We start from the raw sequence: 17,125 nt of genomic DNA on the forward strand, positions 1-17,125 counted from the left end.
ATTTCTAGTGACTTTATCTTTTCATAGATAAACAGTAATTTTAACCTATAATGAGATTTTTCTCATCATACTCCCTTTGGCCATTATGAAATGGTTTTACCAATGAATGACAATGAGGCACCAGGGTGAGGCATCTGGGTTCCTACTGTATGTTCATACTATGCCTTCCATCTACTCACAGTCAAATATGCAGGATATCGTCGGCCGGTTGACCCCGAAGCTCATTGTGGACGTGTTTTTTCCATCATCGCTTTTATCATCTGTAATTCCACCCTTTGAAAAAAGACCCAGAAATGAAAGGTTAGAGTCTCCAGGCAACTCGCCCTGCTTCCCAGCCATGTGTGCGTGATGTTTCTATGGGCAGGGCTATTGGTTCTAGATGTTTTCCCTTATAAACATATAGATAAACAAACATACAGAGAAGGAAGCAGAAGTTCCATACACAGTCAGTGTATTTACAGTAATATTCATACCGATATCAGTGTATAGAGCAGAATATTAGAGTATAACCATCTTGTCCTACTGTCACCATCTTCCAGTATTGTCTCGACCTTGTCCTACTATCTACAACCTTTTTGTCCTAAGTCTCCATCTTGCCCTACTGTCTCCATCTTCCCCTAATGTCTCCATCTTGCCCTACTGTCTCCATCTTGCCCTACTGTCTCCATCTTGCCTTACTGTCTCCATTTTGTCCTACTGTCTCCATCTTGCCCTACTGTCTCCATCTTACCCTACTGTCTCCATCTTGTTCTATTGTCTCCATCTTGCCCTACTGTCTCCATCTTGTCCTATTGTCTCCATCTTGCCCTACTGTCTCCATCTTCCCCTACTGTCTCCATCTTGTCCTATTGTCTCCATCTTGCCCTACTGTCTCCATCTTGTCCTATTGTCTCCATCTTGCCCTACTGTCTCCATCTTCCCCTACTGTCTCCATCTTACCCTACTGTCTCCATCTTGTCCTATTGTCTCCATCTTGCCCTACTGTCTCCATCTTGTCCTATTGTCTCCATCTTGCCCTACTGTCTCCATCTTGCCCTATTGTCTCCATCTTGCCTTACTGTCTCCATCTTACCCTACTGTCTCCATCTTGTCCTATTGTCTCCATCTTTCCCTACTGTCTCCATCTTGCCCTACTGTCTCCATCTTGCCCTACTGTCTGTATCTTGCCTTACTGTCTGCATCTTGTCCTACTGTCTCCATCTTGCCTTACTGTCTCCATCTTGCCGTACTGTCTCCATCTTGCCCTACTGTCTCCATCTTGCCCTACTGTCTCCATCTTGCCTTACTGTCTCCATCTTGCCCTACTGTCTTCATCTTGCCCTACTGTCTCCATCTTTCCCTACGGTTTGCATCTTGTCCTACTGTATCCATCTTGCCCTACTGTGTCCATCTTGCCCGTCTGTCTCCATCTTGCCCTACTGTGTTCATCTTGCCCTACTGTCTCTATCTTTCCCTACTGTCTGTATCTTGCCTTACTGTCTGCATCTTGTCCTACTGTCTCCATCTTGGCTTACTGTCTCCATCTTGCCCTATTGTCTCCATCTTTCCCTACGGTTTGCATTTTGTCCTACTGTCTCCATCTTCCCCTACTGTCTCCATCTTGCCCTATTGTGTCCATCTTGCCCGTCTGTCTCCATCTTGCCCTACTGTGTTCATCTTGCCCTACTGTCTCCATATTTCCCTACTGTCTCCATCTTGACCTACTGTCTCCATCTTGCCCTACTGTCTCTATCTTGCCCTACTGTCCCAATCTTGCCCTACTCCATATTTCTCCATCACATTAAATCCACAGGCAGAGAGGAAAGAAGTGGCACCTACGAAACCCATCTCCAACTGACATTACTACCTAATACTGCCGCCCTGCGCATCACTTTAGATCCACCAAATACAGGGGGAGGCGATTTACGCAAATGTAGGGCCCCATTTATCTTAATCCATATTTTAGGGCCCCTATAAACGAAGCCTTCTTTCATAGCAAATCACTTTCCCTTTATTTTAGCCGGAGACATTTAGGAATGGAAAGAAAGAAAAAAAAGAAGCAACTTCCTGAGAAACATTCTCAGTTAGAAATGTTTTGGGAAAGACGTGACGATGTTCCACAGGTGACAAAAATGTGCTCTCAGCGTCCCCCGGGGAGTGACGTCACTATTGCCAATCTGTAGGTGGTCTGTAGCGAAACCCCCGGGCAGCCAGACCAATTACTATCAGGCCGTGCGTCAGGGAATGGAGGTGTCTGTACATGGAGGGTGTCAGGGGAATGACAGCTCTGCGGTGGCAATTAAACACTGTTGGGCCCAAGTGGCCAAAAGGCCTTGAATAAAAGCAGCAATTCCTGAGTAAACCCAGTGAAAGGCACAACATTCTGGCACAGGATTAAATAAATATGTCACTCTCAGGAAATGAAAATTAGCAGGGAAAACCCCTAAATATGCTGACTTTTTGTTCCAATGCAGGGGGGACATTCATTTCTGAGAATAACAACAAGGTTCTCTTAGGGCTACAAACATGGTTTTACCCCATACGCATAGTATATACCCTGCTGTCCTGGGGTTACAGCTGCCTTTGCAGAATGGGGTGCAAATAGAATAAGGCTACCCGGGGCCCAACAACCAATAAGGCCACGTAGAAAAGCAAATTGAAGTAGAAACAATAGGGAAGATTGGGAATAATAGCCTCTGGGAAGGGACTGGGGCTGTGGGATAGAAGGTATAGTAGGGAGAGATGGTGCCTATAGTAGCAGTGGGGGGATAATAGCCTCTGGGAAGGGACTGGGGCTGTGGGATAGCAGGTATAGTAGGGAGAGATGGTGCCTATAGTAGCAGTGGGGGGATAATAGCCTCTGGGAAGGGACTGGGGCTGTGGGATAGAAGGTATAGTAGGGAGAGATGGTGCCTATAGTAGCAATGGGGGGATAATAGCCTCTGGGAAGGGACTGGGGCTGTGGGATAGCAGGTATAGTAGGGAGAGATGGTGCCTATAGTAGCAGTGGGGGGATAATAGCCTCTGGGAAGGGACTGGGGCTATGGGATAGCAGGTATAGTAGGGAGAGATGGTGCCTATAGTAGCAGTGGGATAATAGCCTCTGGGAAGGGACTGGGGCTGTGGGATAGCAGGTATAGTAGGGAGAGATGGTGCCTATAGTAGCAGTGGGGGGATAATAGCCTCTGGGAAGGGACTGGGGCTGTGGGATAGCAGGTATAGTAGGGAGAGATGGTGCCTATAGTAGCAGTGGGGGATAATAGCCTCTGGGAAGGGACTGGGGCTGTGGGATAGCAGGTATAGTAGGGAGAGATGGTGCCTATAGTAGCAGTGGGGGGATAATAGCCTCTGGGAAGGGACTGGGGCTGTGGGATAGCAGGTATAGTAGGGAGAGATGGTGCCTATAGTAGCAGTGGGGGATAATAGCCTCTGGGAAGGGACTGGGGCTGTGGGATAGCAGGTATAGTAGGGAGAGATGGTGCCTATAGTAGCAGTGGGGGGATAATAGCCTCTGGGAAGGGACTGGGGCTGTGGGATAGCAGGTATAGTAGGGAGAGATGGTGCCTATAGTAGCAGTGGGGGATAATAGCCTCTGGGAAGGGACTGGGGCTGTGGATAGGTAAGTAGGGAGATGGCCTATAGTAGCAGTGGGGTATAGCCTGGAAGGACTGGGCTGGGAGCAGTTAGTAGGAGATGGTGCCTATAGTAGCAGTGGGGGATAATAGCCTCTGGGAAGGGACTGGGGCTGTGGGATAGCAGGTATAGTAGGGAGAGATGGTGCCTATAGTAGCAGTGGGGGGATAATAGCCTCTGGGAAGGGACTGGGGCTGTGGGATAGCAGGTATAGTAGGGAGAGATGGTGCCTATAGTAGCAGTGGGGGATAATAGCCTCTGGGAAGGGACTGGGGCTGTGGGATAGCAGGTATAGTAGGGAGAGATGGTGCCTATAGTAGCAGTGGGGGGATAATAGCCTCTGGGAAGGGACTGGGGCTGTGGATAGCAGGTATAGTAGGGAGAGATGGTGCCTATAGTAGCAGTGGGGGATAATAGCCTCTGGGAAGGGACTGGGGCTGTGGGATAGCAGGTATAGTAGGGAGAGATGGTGCCTATAGTAGCAGTGGGATAATAGCCTCTGGGAAGGGACTGGGGCTGTGGGATAGCAGGTATAGTAGGGAGAGATGGTGGCTATAGTAGCAGTGGGATAATAGCCTCTGGGAAGGGACTGGGGCTGTGGGATAGCAGGTATAGTAGGGAGAGATGGTGCCTATAGTATCAAATATTCCTTCTCACTGTACCTGTCTCTAGAGGCCATAGATATATATGTATATATGGCTGAAGTGGCAATTCGGTAGGAGGGGTGTTTATTTTATTATCAGTGATGACAGAAAGCTGATCAGATACAATTTGACCATTTATTAGCCCCTAGCAACACAGAGGCAGCTATATATGTGTGAGTATGTGCCAGACCCGAGGAAGCACTTAGGCAGTCAGGCTAATTGCAAGGGATGAATGTCAAAAAGCCACAAGTCAACACTGGTAGAACTCACTTTACAATGGACTATTTGATCCACCCCCGGCCCACAATGCCTTGTGTGTGTGGCCGCGGCACCTCGGCCCAATACCGTGAGTCATTAGTACCGAATAGAAGGAAGAATTCACAGGTCATTTGGTGCTATTATGAGTGCAATGTACGGCCCATGGTACCAGAGTTCACTTTGAAGAGAGGAGCTCGGAGCCAAGGGGGGGGGGCGGATGGTTGGACGAGTCTCTTCCAATATAAGCAAATTAGGAAATGTGACACATGTATAATCACCAGGACTCCTACGGGCCGGGGCAATGGGGCCCCCTCGCAAGGCGCTGGCCCAATCCTGCTGCCTTAGCTACTCAACCGGGTCACGAGTTAATGATGATCTCTGGTTCTGGCCGGGGAGAGGCAAATCCGTCTGCTCTCCCCGCGGTTTCCTTTAAACTTAGTCTGTATATTCCTGCCGTTTCCTGGTAAAGTATCTCAGGAATAGCGCTAAGTAGTGAGAGGAATGCAGGGGAAGTCTGAGATTAGTAAAATTGGGCTCGTATTTATTTTAACGTCAAAGTCATTTCCTCCGAGAGCTCCGATGTGCGCCGCTTGCGGCTGGAGACAAGGGGCCCTTCTAACGAACCGAAGCCAAATGAAATTCCTCTGCTCCAGAACGGCCAGAGAGATTAAGGAAATTAAACTGACCTATCACGTAGCGGTAATTTCATGGAGTAGGGGAGTTATAGACAGGGCCTGTGGTACAGCCCATAATTGGCTTCTCTATATAACGCAGCTACCTGCTAAGCGCTCTCCTACCCCATCTTGTGATTGTAAGCCCCTGAGAAACCTGGAATTTGGGGGTCACCAGTTTCTATCAAGTAAGATGGGCTACCCTACTGTACTATAGGTATTACTTACCAACAATCTCTCCCTACTATACCTGCTATCCCACAGCCCCAGTCCCTTCCCAGAGGCTATTATCCCCCCACTGCTACTATAGGCACCATCTCTCCCTACTATACCTGCTATCCCACAGCCCCAGTCCCTTCCCAGAGGCTATTATCCCCCCACTGCTACTATAGGCACCATCTCTCCCTACTATACCTGCTCTCCCACAGCCCCAGTCCCTTCCCAGAGGCTATTATCCCCCCACTGCTACTATAGGCACCATCTCTCCCTACTATACCTGCTATCCCACAGCCCCAGTCCCTTCCCAGAGGCTATTATCCCCCCACTGTTACTATAGGCACCATCTCTCCCTACTATACCTGCTATCCCACAGCCCCAGTCCCTTCCCAGAGGCTATTATCCCCCCACTGCTACTATAGGCACCATCTCTCCCTACTATACCTGCTATCCACAGCCCCAGTCCCTTCCCAGAGGCTATTATCCCCCCACTGTTACTATAGGCACCATCTCTCCCTACTATACCTGCTATCCCACAGCCACAGTCCCTTCCCAGAGGCTATTATCCCCCCACTGTTACTATAGGCACCATCTCTCCCTACTATACCTGCTATCCCACAGCCACAGTCCCTTCCCAGAGGCTATTATCCCCCCACTGCTACTATAGGCACCATCTCTCCCTACTATACCTGCTATCCCACAGCCCCAGTCCCTTCCCAGAGGCTATTATCCTCCCACTGCTACTATAGGCACCATCTCACCCTACTATACCTGCTATCCCACAGTCCCAGTCCCTTCCCAGAGGCTATTATCCCCCCACTGCTACTATAGGCACCATCTCTCCCTACTATACCTGCTATCCCACAGCCCCAGTCCCTTCCCAGAGGCTATTATCCCCCCACTGCTACTATAGGCACCATCTCTCCCTACTATACCTGCTATCCCACAGCCCCAGTCCCTTCCCAGAGGCTATTATCCACCCACTGCTACTATAGGCACCATCTCTCCCTACTATACCTGCTATCCCACAGCCCCAGTCCCTTCCCAGAGGCTATTATCCCCCCACTGCTACTATAGGCACCATCTCTCCCTACTATACCTGCTATCCCACAGCCCCAGTCCCTTCCCAGAGGCTATTATCCCTCCACTGCTACTATAGGCACCATCTCTCCCTACTATACCTGCTATCCCACAGCCCCAGTCCCTTCCCAGAGGCTATTATCCATCCCCCCACTGCTACTATAGGCACCATCTCTCCCTACTATACCTGCTATCCCACAGCCCCAGTCCCTTCCCAGAGGCTATTATCCCCCCACTGCTACTATAGGCATCATCTCTCCCTACTATACCTGCTATCCCACAGCCCCAGTCCCTTCCCAGAGGCTATTATCCCCCCACTGCTACTATAGGCACCATCTCTCCCTACTATACCTGCTATCCCACAGCCCCAGTCCCTTCCCAGAGGCTATTATCCCCCCACTGCTACTATAGGCACCATCTCTCCCTACTATACCTGCTATCCCACAGCCCCAGTCCCTTCCCAGAGACTATTATCCCCCCACTGCTACTATAGGCACCATCTCTCCCTTCTATACCTGCTATCCCACAGCCCCAGTCCCTTCCCAGAGGCTATTATCCCCCCACTGCTACTATAGGCACCATCTCTCCCTACTATACCTGCTATCCCACAGTCCCAGTCCCTTCCCAGAGCCTATTATCCCCCCACTGCTACTATAGGCACCATCTCTCCCTACTATACCTGCTATCCCACAGCCCCAGTCCTTTCCCAGAGGCTATTATCCCCCCACTGTTACTATAGGCACCATCTCTCCCTACTATACCTGCTATCCCACAGCCCCAGTCCCTTCCCAGAGGCTATTATCCCCCACTGTTACTATAGGCACCATCTCTCCCTACTATACCTGCTATCCCACAGCCCCAGTCCCTTCCCAGAGGCTATTATCCCCCACTGTTACTATAGGCACCATCTCTCCCTACTATACCTGCTATCCCACAGCCCCAGTCCCTTCCCAGAGGCTATTATCCCCCCCACTGCTACTATAGGCACCATCTCTCCCTACTATACCTGCTATCCCACAGCCACAGTCCCTTCCCAGAGGCTATTATCCCCCCCACTGCTACTATAGGCACCATCTCTCCCTACTATACCTGCTATCCCACAGCCACAGTCCCTTCCCAGAGGCTATTATCCCCCCTGCTACTATACACACTGTCTCTCCCTACTATACCTGCTATCCCACAGCCACAGTCCCTTCCCAGAGGCTATTATCCCCCCCACTGCTACTATAGGCACCATCTCTCCCTACTATACCTGCTATCCCACAGCCCCAGTCCCTTCCCAGAGGCTATTATCCCCCCCACTGCTACTATAGGCACCATCTCTCCCTACTATACCTGCTATCCCACAGCCCCAGTCCCTTCCCAGAGGCTATTATCCCCCCCACTGCTACTATAGGCACCATCTCTCCCTACTATACCTGCTATCCCACAGCCACAGTCCCTTCCCAGAGGCTATTATCCCCCATTGCTACTATAGGCACCATCTCTCCCTACTATACCTGCTATCCCACAGCCCCAGTCCCTTCCCAGAGGCTATTATCTCCCCACTGCTACTATAGGCACCATCTCTCCCTATTATACCTGCTATCCCACAGCCCCAGTCCCTTCCCAGAGGCTATTCTCCCCCCCACTGCTACTATAGGCACCATCTCTCCCTACTATACCTGCTATCCCACAGCCCCAGTCCCTTCCCAGAGGCTATTCTCCCCCCCACTGCTACTATAGGCACCATCTCTCCCTACTATACCTGCTATCCCACAGCCCCAGTCCCTTACCAGAGGCTATTATCCCCTCCACTGCTACTATAGGCACCATCTCTCCCTACTATACCTGCTATCCCACAGCCCCAGTCCCTTCCCAGAGGCTATTATCCCACTGCTACTATAGGCACCATCTCTCCCTACTATACCTGCTATCCCACAGCCCCAGTCCCTTCCCAGAGGCTATTATCCCCCCTGCTACTATAGGCACCATCTCTCCCTACTCTACCTGCTATCCCACAGCCCCAGTCCCTTCCCAGAGGCTATTATTCCCCACTGCTACTATAGGCACCATCTCTCCCTACTATACCTGCTATCCCACAGCCCCAGTCCCTTCCCAGAGGCTATTATCCCCCCACTGCTACTATAGGCACCATCTCTCCCTACTATACCTGCAATCCCACAGCCCCAGTCCCTTCCCAGAGGCTATTATCCCCCCCACTGCTACTATAGGCACCATCTCTCCCTACTATACCTGCTATCCCACAGCCACAGTCCCTTCCCAGAGGCTATTATCCCCCACTGCTACTATAGGCACCATCTCTCCCTACTATACCTGCTATCCCACAGCCCCAGTCCCTTCCCAGAGGCTATTATCCCCCCACTGCTACTATAGGCACCATCTTTCCCTACTATACCTGCTATCCCACAGCCCCAGTCCCTTCCCAGAGGCTATTATCCCCCCTGCTACTATACACACTGTCTCTCCCTACTATACCTGGCCTTTAAAAGTCTGCCTACAGGGCATCTTAAGGAAGAATGACGAGCAGGAATATTATTCTAAAAAAAACATTTTTCTGATGTCAAATAACTGGTGAATGAGACTTTTCATCTTTAATGTGGTTGGGCAAACAAACTCACATCATAGAAGCATTTAATTCAACAGGAGCTGAGGGCACTCAGTGCCAAACCACACTTCTATTGCTTTCTATGTCTTGATGAACTCGGCAGATAAGAAATGTGGCAGAAAATATGCCATTTCATGTAAATTCAGTGAAGTGTTTACCTTGGAGTACACAGACTTCCCCAAGAGGCACAGAATGCAACCTCTGTATTTGTATTGCTCTCTCAATTCAACAAAAGGGCTCTCAACAGGACAATGGTGTGAAACTGCTTTATGGCTGAGATTCTAGCTATCTGTATAACAGAGCATTCTGTCACAGTGGGAAGTACGGGTATGGGATCCCTTATCCGGAAACCCATTATCCAGAAAGTTCCGAATTACAGAACTCCCATAGACTCCATTATAAGCAAATAATTCTAATTTTTAAAAATGATTTCCTTTATTTCTGTAATAATAAAACAGTACCTGTACTTGATCCCAACTAAGATATAATTACCCCTTATTGGGGCAGAACAGCCCTATTGGGTTTATTTAATGGTTAAATGATTCCCTTTTCTCTGTAATAATAAAACAGTACCTGTACTTGATCCCAACTAAGATATAATTACCCCTTATTGGGGCAGAACAGCCCTATTGGGTTTATTTAAAGGTTAAATGATTCCCTTTTCTCTGTAATAATAAAACAGTACCTGTACTTGATCCCAACTAAGATATAATTACCCCTTATTGGGGGCAGAACAGCCCTATTGGGTTTATTTAATGGTTAAATGATTCCCTTTTCTCTGTAATAATAAAACAGTACCTGTACTTGATCCCAACTAAGATATAATTACCCCTTATTGGGGGCAGAACAGCCCTATTGGGTTTATTTCATGGTTAAATGATTCCCTTTTCTCTGTAATAATAAAACAGTACCTGTACTTGATCCCAACTAAGATATAATTACCCCTTATTGGGGGCAGAACAGCCCTATTGGGTTTATTTCATGGTTAAATGATTCCCTTTTCTCTGTAATAATAAAACAGTATCTGTACTTGATCCCAACTAAGATATAATTACCCCTTATTGGGGGCAGAACAGTTCCTAATTAGTAGACTTAAGTTATGGAGATCCAAATTACAGAAAGATTCTTTATGCAGAAAGCCCCAGGTCCCGAGCATTCTGGATAACAGGTCCCATACCTGTATATATAGTCAGGGTCTGGCTGACCAGAATACCAGGAAAACTCCCGGTGGGCCCAGGTTGGCGCTAGGAGAGTGGGCCTATGTGGCTATGGGTTTCTGGCATCCCAGACTGTATATAGGAAATGCCCAGCACTATTTAGAAGTGCATATAATAAAAATAATAAAAGAGAAAGGTATAAAAAGGGAACCATGGGGTTGACAATATCTCTTTAATTAAGTCTGTTTTTCTCCACTCTGCCAAGGGACCCCAGTAATAGGGTGGGATTTGTGGTGCCGACTCTGTAGCCCCTATTAGCTACACCCCCCGCTACTAATGCCCCGCGCCCATGCCCAGTAGAGCTCCCTTTCTATTGGCAGATGGGGGGAAGCCGTGGGAATACAGTTGATGGCTAGCGTACACTCAGCTAATGTACAAAGCATAAGGAATGATCCCCGCAGTGCGTTTGTGGGCTGACGAGCCGCGGGGTCATTATAGCAGGAGTTACTATACATTATACACTGTATATTCCTTATGGGTCCAAGGTACAACATCTGAGGAGGTTAAAGGACAAGTAAAGCCCTCAGGGGAGTTTTAGTTTGGCACAGGCTCCTGTAGTCTAATCATGTAAATCATATTTATTATTTCATTAATACAGATTTTAGGGCTGGAAGTGGAACTGTATGTTGTTTTCTTTGGCACAGCTCCACCCCACGAGCCCCTGCCATGTTTGGCCAATGATCCTATAACTCCTCCCACTTTTCTATTTTTTTTTTTTTTGCATGTCCATTAATAGGCAAGCGTGTCATTAATTTGCCAAATTGTTGATATGGTTGCCGGTTACTTTCATCAGGGCCGGGGTTAGGGTGGGCAGATGGCAAATGTAGAAAATAAATGTAGGGTATTCACTCTGCCCCTATAGCTATATTCAGGCCCAACTCCCACCGCCCTATGATAGCCTAATATATGTCTCCAAATAAGGGCAAATCTTTTCATAATTCTGCCCAAACCCCACACTGTTCCACATCCAGTTACCCCCCTGACACCCCCCTGATCTGCCCAGACCTCGCCCACTTTCCAGTGAGGCCACACCCCTTTTCAGGGCCAGAGTGCAAGACTGTCCCACATAAAAGTGGGATCATTGGAAGGTATGAGACCGGCACACAAAGTAAACATTACAGATGGACTGGGCCGCCGGGGTACTGGGAAAAAACCAGGTGGGCCCCCGCAGCTCAGATCCGATCCCCCCCAGGGCGCACCCGCGATCCGCCGTGTCCCTTCCGCAGGTAAGTTTCTTTTAGGAGCATTTGGGGGGTGGGTGAAGAAGGCGGCAGGGGCCATTGTGGGGTTCAGGGGCCCCCAGTGGGGCCCTGCACCCCCCAGTCCGACCCTGTGGACCACACATGATAGGTGCTACTGACACGCAATGTGCATTATTCATTTTAATAAGGGGGGAAAGGGGTGTGGCTGTGAGTGCCAGATGCTTCACAATAACCCAGTTCATATGTTTTATTTATATATATATAGTAACTGTATATATATATAGTAACTGTCATTTGTGCTTATACAGTAATACAGAGGAGGACCTTACTTTGGCTGGGGCCGGGATGAAATTCCCATTACTTACGGCTGCTGCCCCCGTATGTGGGTAAAGCCCTTGGGCCGGTCGGCACTCGCCCAGTAAATACACGATGAAGAGGAGGAACCTACCAGGGAACCTTCCAAAGCGAAAACAGCTGCCGCCCCGGTGCGTTCCAGGGGTTCCATACGGCGCCTCCACCTGCGCCTGCGGAAACTGTCAGTCTTACGGTACTTCAGGTGAAACTTCCAGCCAAAGAGAGAGGCGTATTCCCATCCCTCGCTCTCCGACTCGTCCGGCTTGTGCTGTGTGAGACAGGACCCAGTTAGCGCAGGGGATCTCTCTTACAGACACCTCTCTATATAATAATCGCCCCCCACTAATGTGCAGTGATGAGCGAATATGCAGAAAATGGGCAAAATGTGGCTATCATGTGACTTTTTTAATGCACCCACAACTTTTTCCTCACTCGAAAAATTTTTCCACGCCAAATTTTGTCGCCCGTTTCACGAAAAAATCTGCCAATAGAGAAATGCGGAATTTTGCCGGGAATCCAAGTCTGCTGAAAACTTTCTCTCATCACTATGATGGGACCCGGCAAACCCAGTAGAACCAGATTAGACCAGAACCAGAGTAACCTGTTAGTAACCTGTTAGTAACCTGCCAGGGCCAATCATTCCTGCCCTGTTAACCCCTCAGTGACTTCTAATATCCTTATCATTTACAGTAAGGGGTACATTATCCCTTATAATACATGAGTGATACTCAGAGTTCCCTGTATAACTCAGCCTGCAGCCTTGTGCCTTTATATGGGGGGCACAGAACCCCTCAGTGACTGCTAATATCCTTATCATTTACAGTAGGGGGTACATTATCCCTTATAATACATGAGTGATACTCAGAGTTCCCTGTATAACTCAGCCTGCAGCCTTGTGCCTTTATATGGGCACAGAACCCCTCAGTGACTGCTAATATCCTTATCATTTACAGTAGGGGGTACATTATCCCTTATAATACATGAGTGATACTCAGAGTTCCCTGTATAACTCAGCCTGCAGCCTTGTGCCTTTATATGGGCACAGAACCCCTCAGTGACTGCTAATATCCTTATCATTTACAGTAGGGGGTACATTACCCCTTATAATACATGAGTGATACTCAGAGTTCCCTGTATAACTCAGCCTGCAGCCTTGTGCCTTTATATGGGCACAGAACCCCTCAGTGACTGCTAATATCCTTATCACTTACAGTAGGGGGTACATTATCCCTTATAATACATGAGTGATACTCAGAGTTCCCTGTATAACTCAGCCTGCAGCCTTGTGCCTTTATATGGGCACAGAACCCCTCAGTGACTGCTAATATCCTTATCATTTACAGTAGGGGGTACATTATCCCTTATAATACATGAGTGATACTCAGAGTTCCCTGTATAACTCAGCCTGCAGCCTTGTGCCTTTATATGGGCACAGAACCCCTCAGTGACTGCTAATATCCTTATCATTTACAGTAGGGGGTACATTATCCCTTATAATACATGAGTGATACTCAGAGTTCCCTGTATAACTCAGCCTGCAGCCTTGTGCCTTTATATGGGCACAGAACCCCTCAGTGACTGCTAATATCCTTATCATTTACAGTAGGGGGTACAAAGTTTATTATATTCCAACATAATAGCGCTACATATTTTGGCAGATGGAAGGAGCCCTGTGTGCCTGAATATAGCCCTTGTTTACATCCAGTCCCCTGGACAAAACCCTGAAAGCCTTGCTTTGTGGCTGTGCTGCGCGAGCCCGTGTTTCCCTCGGTGGTAGCCTTTCTAAGGATTTTTGTAATGCCTGCTTTTATAGCATATTATGCTGCTTCACTATTACAGGTTATAAAAAGTGCATCTGGCAGACTCGCAGCTGCTCGGCAGTTGTTTACACTCAGGTTTCAATAGAACATTTTATAAGCAGGGGAAACTGTTTCAAGCTGTGGGGAGTCGGGGGGGGGGACGGAGAATTCACGGTCAAACAGAGACATCTAGGGGCCAAATTCTACCAAATTATTAGCACTGAGGGACCGACCAAAAGTTGATGTTAAATCAGAATCTCTCTACAGATACTAAGAGCAAGCGATACCACAATGGGACTGGGCCATCGTCCTGTCATCATAGACTCACAGGGGAACAAGCACTTCCATTGTGACATCCCTGATAATAAATAAACCCCAGGTAATACCCCCGATAGTGAATATTAAATAAGGGGACAGCAATAGTGATTTCCAAGCACCTTTTTTAGGATCTCAATCTGCTTGGGGTCCCTTCGTCTTAGTCTGACCCAGCGCCTCCTGCGGTTGGTGTGATACATCTTCTCTGCTGGAACCCAGGATTTAGGCTTCCGGTCAGGGGGGATAGTAATGCCGTACTCCCATCCTTAAAGAACAAGTACATTTTATATTGGAGAAGACAAGAGAAGTATTGTTGGATATGATCTGGGTATAGTTCAGTATGCTCTGGGTATGCTTGGGTATGCTCTGGGTATTGTTGGATATGCTCTGTGTATACTTGAGTATGCTTGGATATGCTCTGGCTATGGTTGGGTATGCTCTGGGTATGCTTGGGTATTTTGGGGTATGCTCTGGGTATGCTTAGGTATGTTTTGGGCAAGCTTGGGTATGCTCTGGCTATGGTTGTGTATGCTCTGGGTATGCTCTGGTTATGGTTGGGTATGCTCTGGCTATAGTTGCGTATGCTCTGGGTATGCTCTAGTTATGGTTGGGTATGCTCTCTCTATGGTTGCATATGCTCTGGGTACGCTCTGGTTATTATTATTATTATTATTATTATTATTATTAATATTTATTTATAAAGTGCCAACATATCCCGCAGCGCTGTACAATAAGTGGGTTTCATACATTGGACATACAGAGTAACATATAAAGCAACCAATAACTGATACAAGAGGTGAAGAGGGCCCTGCCCAAAAGAGCTTACAATCTACAAGGAGAAAGGGTTGAGACACAAGGTGTGGGAATGGTTGGGTATGCTCTGGATATACTTGGGTATGTTTTGGGTAAGCTTGGGAATGCTCTGGCTATGGTTGTGTATGCTCTGGGAATGCTTGGGTATGCTCTGGGTATGCTTGGGTATGCTCTGGCTATAGTTATGTATGCTCTGGGTATGCTTGTGTATGCTCTGGCTATAGTTACATATGCTCTGGGTATGCTTTGGTTATGGTTGGGTATGCTCTGGCTATGATTGCGTATGCTCTGGGTATGCTCTGGTTATGGTTGGGTATGCTCCAGATATACTTGGGTATGTTTTGGGCAAGCTTGGGTATGCTCTGGCAATGGTTGGGTATGCTCTGGGTATGCTTGGGTATGCTCTGGCTATTGTTGCGTATGCTCTGGGTATGCTTTGGTTATGGTTGGGTATGCTCTGGATATATTTGGGTATGTTTTGTGTATGCTCTGGGTATGAGAAGTTATGCCCGGGTATGCCCTTCTTATGCTGGGTATGCTCTGGATATTGTTGGATATGCTCTGAGTATTCTTTAGTATGCTCTGTGTGTGTTAGGTATGCTTTGGCTATCCTTGGGTATATTTTAAGTATGCTTTGGCTATGGTTGCGTATGCTCTGGGTATGCTCTGGGTACTATAATGCATCTAAAATGAGCCTTTGCTTTGGAAACAAATCCAATGGAAGACACAGCTCCCGCTGAGAGACCTGCCCTTGGTTACCCGGACCCCCAGCCTCCCTCCCAATGACTTGCTGTCTTCCTATAATATATTTGGAGCCCCTTTGCTATAAGTGTTGGGATCCACATGGTGCAACTGTGTTGCCATCAATGTCTCATCACAAACATCTGATAGAACTGTTCCTCCATATGATTACCTTAAACAGACACAACAGGAACACGGTACCGTGCATTATGTGCCCAGAACATTCCATCTCTGGATATTTCTATGGGTGAGAGTAGTCATACTGTTCCCTAAGGCAGCATTAATGTGTGCGCAGAGTATGCCTGCTCTGTATATTTCTATATATAGATAAGCTTGGGGGCTGCCATATTGAATGGCTACATTATAGCAATAGACAAGTGTCTTGCTTTGACCAGTAGAGGCGCTATTCTATAATGGAAACTTATGGTGAAAACTGAATAAAAAGCAAATTAAAATAAATAGCCTGATGAACAGAATGAGGGAGTGAAAGTGAAGCCCCCAGTATGGCTCACCTTGCTCATCAACAGCCCTGTTGGTGTCCGTGGACCATTCATCATCCTCCCATTTCCAGCCAGGGGGGCATTCGATCTCATCTTTTGGCAAAACCTTCTCCCCATTCTTGAAAGCAAAGAAAAAAAATATTGCTCGGTCATCAATCATCTGCCTTTCTCTCATGAAGGTCCCTGCCTGGTCATGGGAAAGAGAGCAGCCCAAGAGCAAAGAATATTGAGAACCAGAGGTCTGTACCAAGGTTTGTAACGGGGGGAGATCCACTTACCCAGGGGAAAGTTGCTGCAGGACCATGGGAAAGAGAGCAGCCCAAGAGCAAAGAATATTGAGAACCAGAGGTCTGTACCAAGGTATGTAATGGGGGGAGATCCACTTACCCAGGGTAAAGTTCCTGCAGAACCATGGGAAAGACAGCAGCCCCGGGGCAATAAGTACAGAGAATCAGAGCTCTATACCTCAATATGTACGGGGGGGGGGGATAGGATGCATTTACCCAGGGGAGGTTCTTGCTTGTCCATAGGAAAGAAAGCAGCCCATAATCAGAATTCTATACTTGGTTATACTAGGGAAAACTGGATTTACCTACCCAGGGGTTGGTTTCTGTCTGATCATGGGAATTACAGCTCTGTATCTGGGTTAGTACCTGGGTTAGTACTGGGAGGGGGCACCACATTCACTTGGCCAGAGGGCAGTTTCTGCCTCACCCATAGGTGGAGAGTAATGAAGTTTTAGGGAGGCCTCCCCAAAAAAGAGACCAGTTGCCAAATATGATTATACAGACCTAAGGGCTGTCCAATGTAAAGCCATCTATTGGCAGCCTCTCCAGTCACTAATTCCACCCTCCTTCCCTGGCCTAACCATGGGTATGAGAGCAGCCCAGGGGCAAGATATACAGAGATCTCTGTACCTGGATAAGTATTGGGGGAGACTGGATTCACTTACCCAGGGGGCAGTTCCTGCCTGACCAAGAGCAGAGAATCCGATCTCTGTACCTGGATAAGTATTGGGGGAGACTGGATTCACTTACCCAGGGGGCAGTTCCTGCCTGACTAAGAGCAGAGAATCCGATCTCTGTACCTGGATAA

The 17,125-nt window shown here is 48.0% G+C and overlaps 1 protein-coding gene across 8 annotated transcripts in view; it reads right to left on the bottom strand.

Annotated features, from left to right (window-relative positions):
• Positions 1-17,125, bottom strand: part of LOC100488564 (dysferlin) — a 204,524-nt gene that overhangs the window by 96,343 nt on the left and 91,056 nt on the right. For all 8 annotated transcript variants that reach the window (XM_031895266.1, XM_031895263.1, XM_031895269.1 and 5 more), the window contains 4 exons: positions 16,043-16,148; positions 14,099-14,241; positions 11,957-12,130; positions 180-273 (listed from right to left, as the gene is read on the bottom strand). In XM_031895266.1, coding sequence (XP_031751126.1) covers positions 180-273; positions 11,957-12,130; positions 14,099-14,241; positions 16,043-16,148 — 517 coding nt within the window. The remainder of the gene's footprint in view (positions 1-179; positions 274-11,956; positions 12,131-14,098; positions 14,242-16,042; positions 16,149-17,125) is intronic.

The sequence above is a fragment of the Xenopus tropicalis genome, chromosome 1 (assembly GCF_000004195.4).
Source record: "Xenopus tropicalis strain Nigerian chromosome 1, UCB_Xtro_10.0, whole genome shotgun sequence".
Classification (NCBI taxonomy): Eukaryota; Metazoa; Chordata; class Amphibia; order Anura; family Pipidae; genus Xenopus; species Xenopus tropicalis.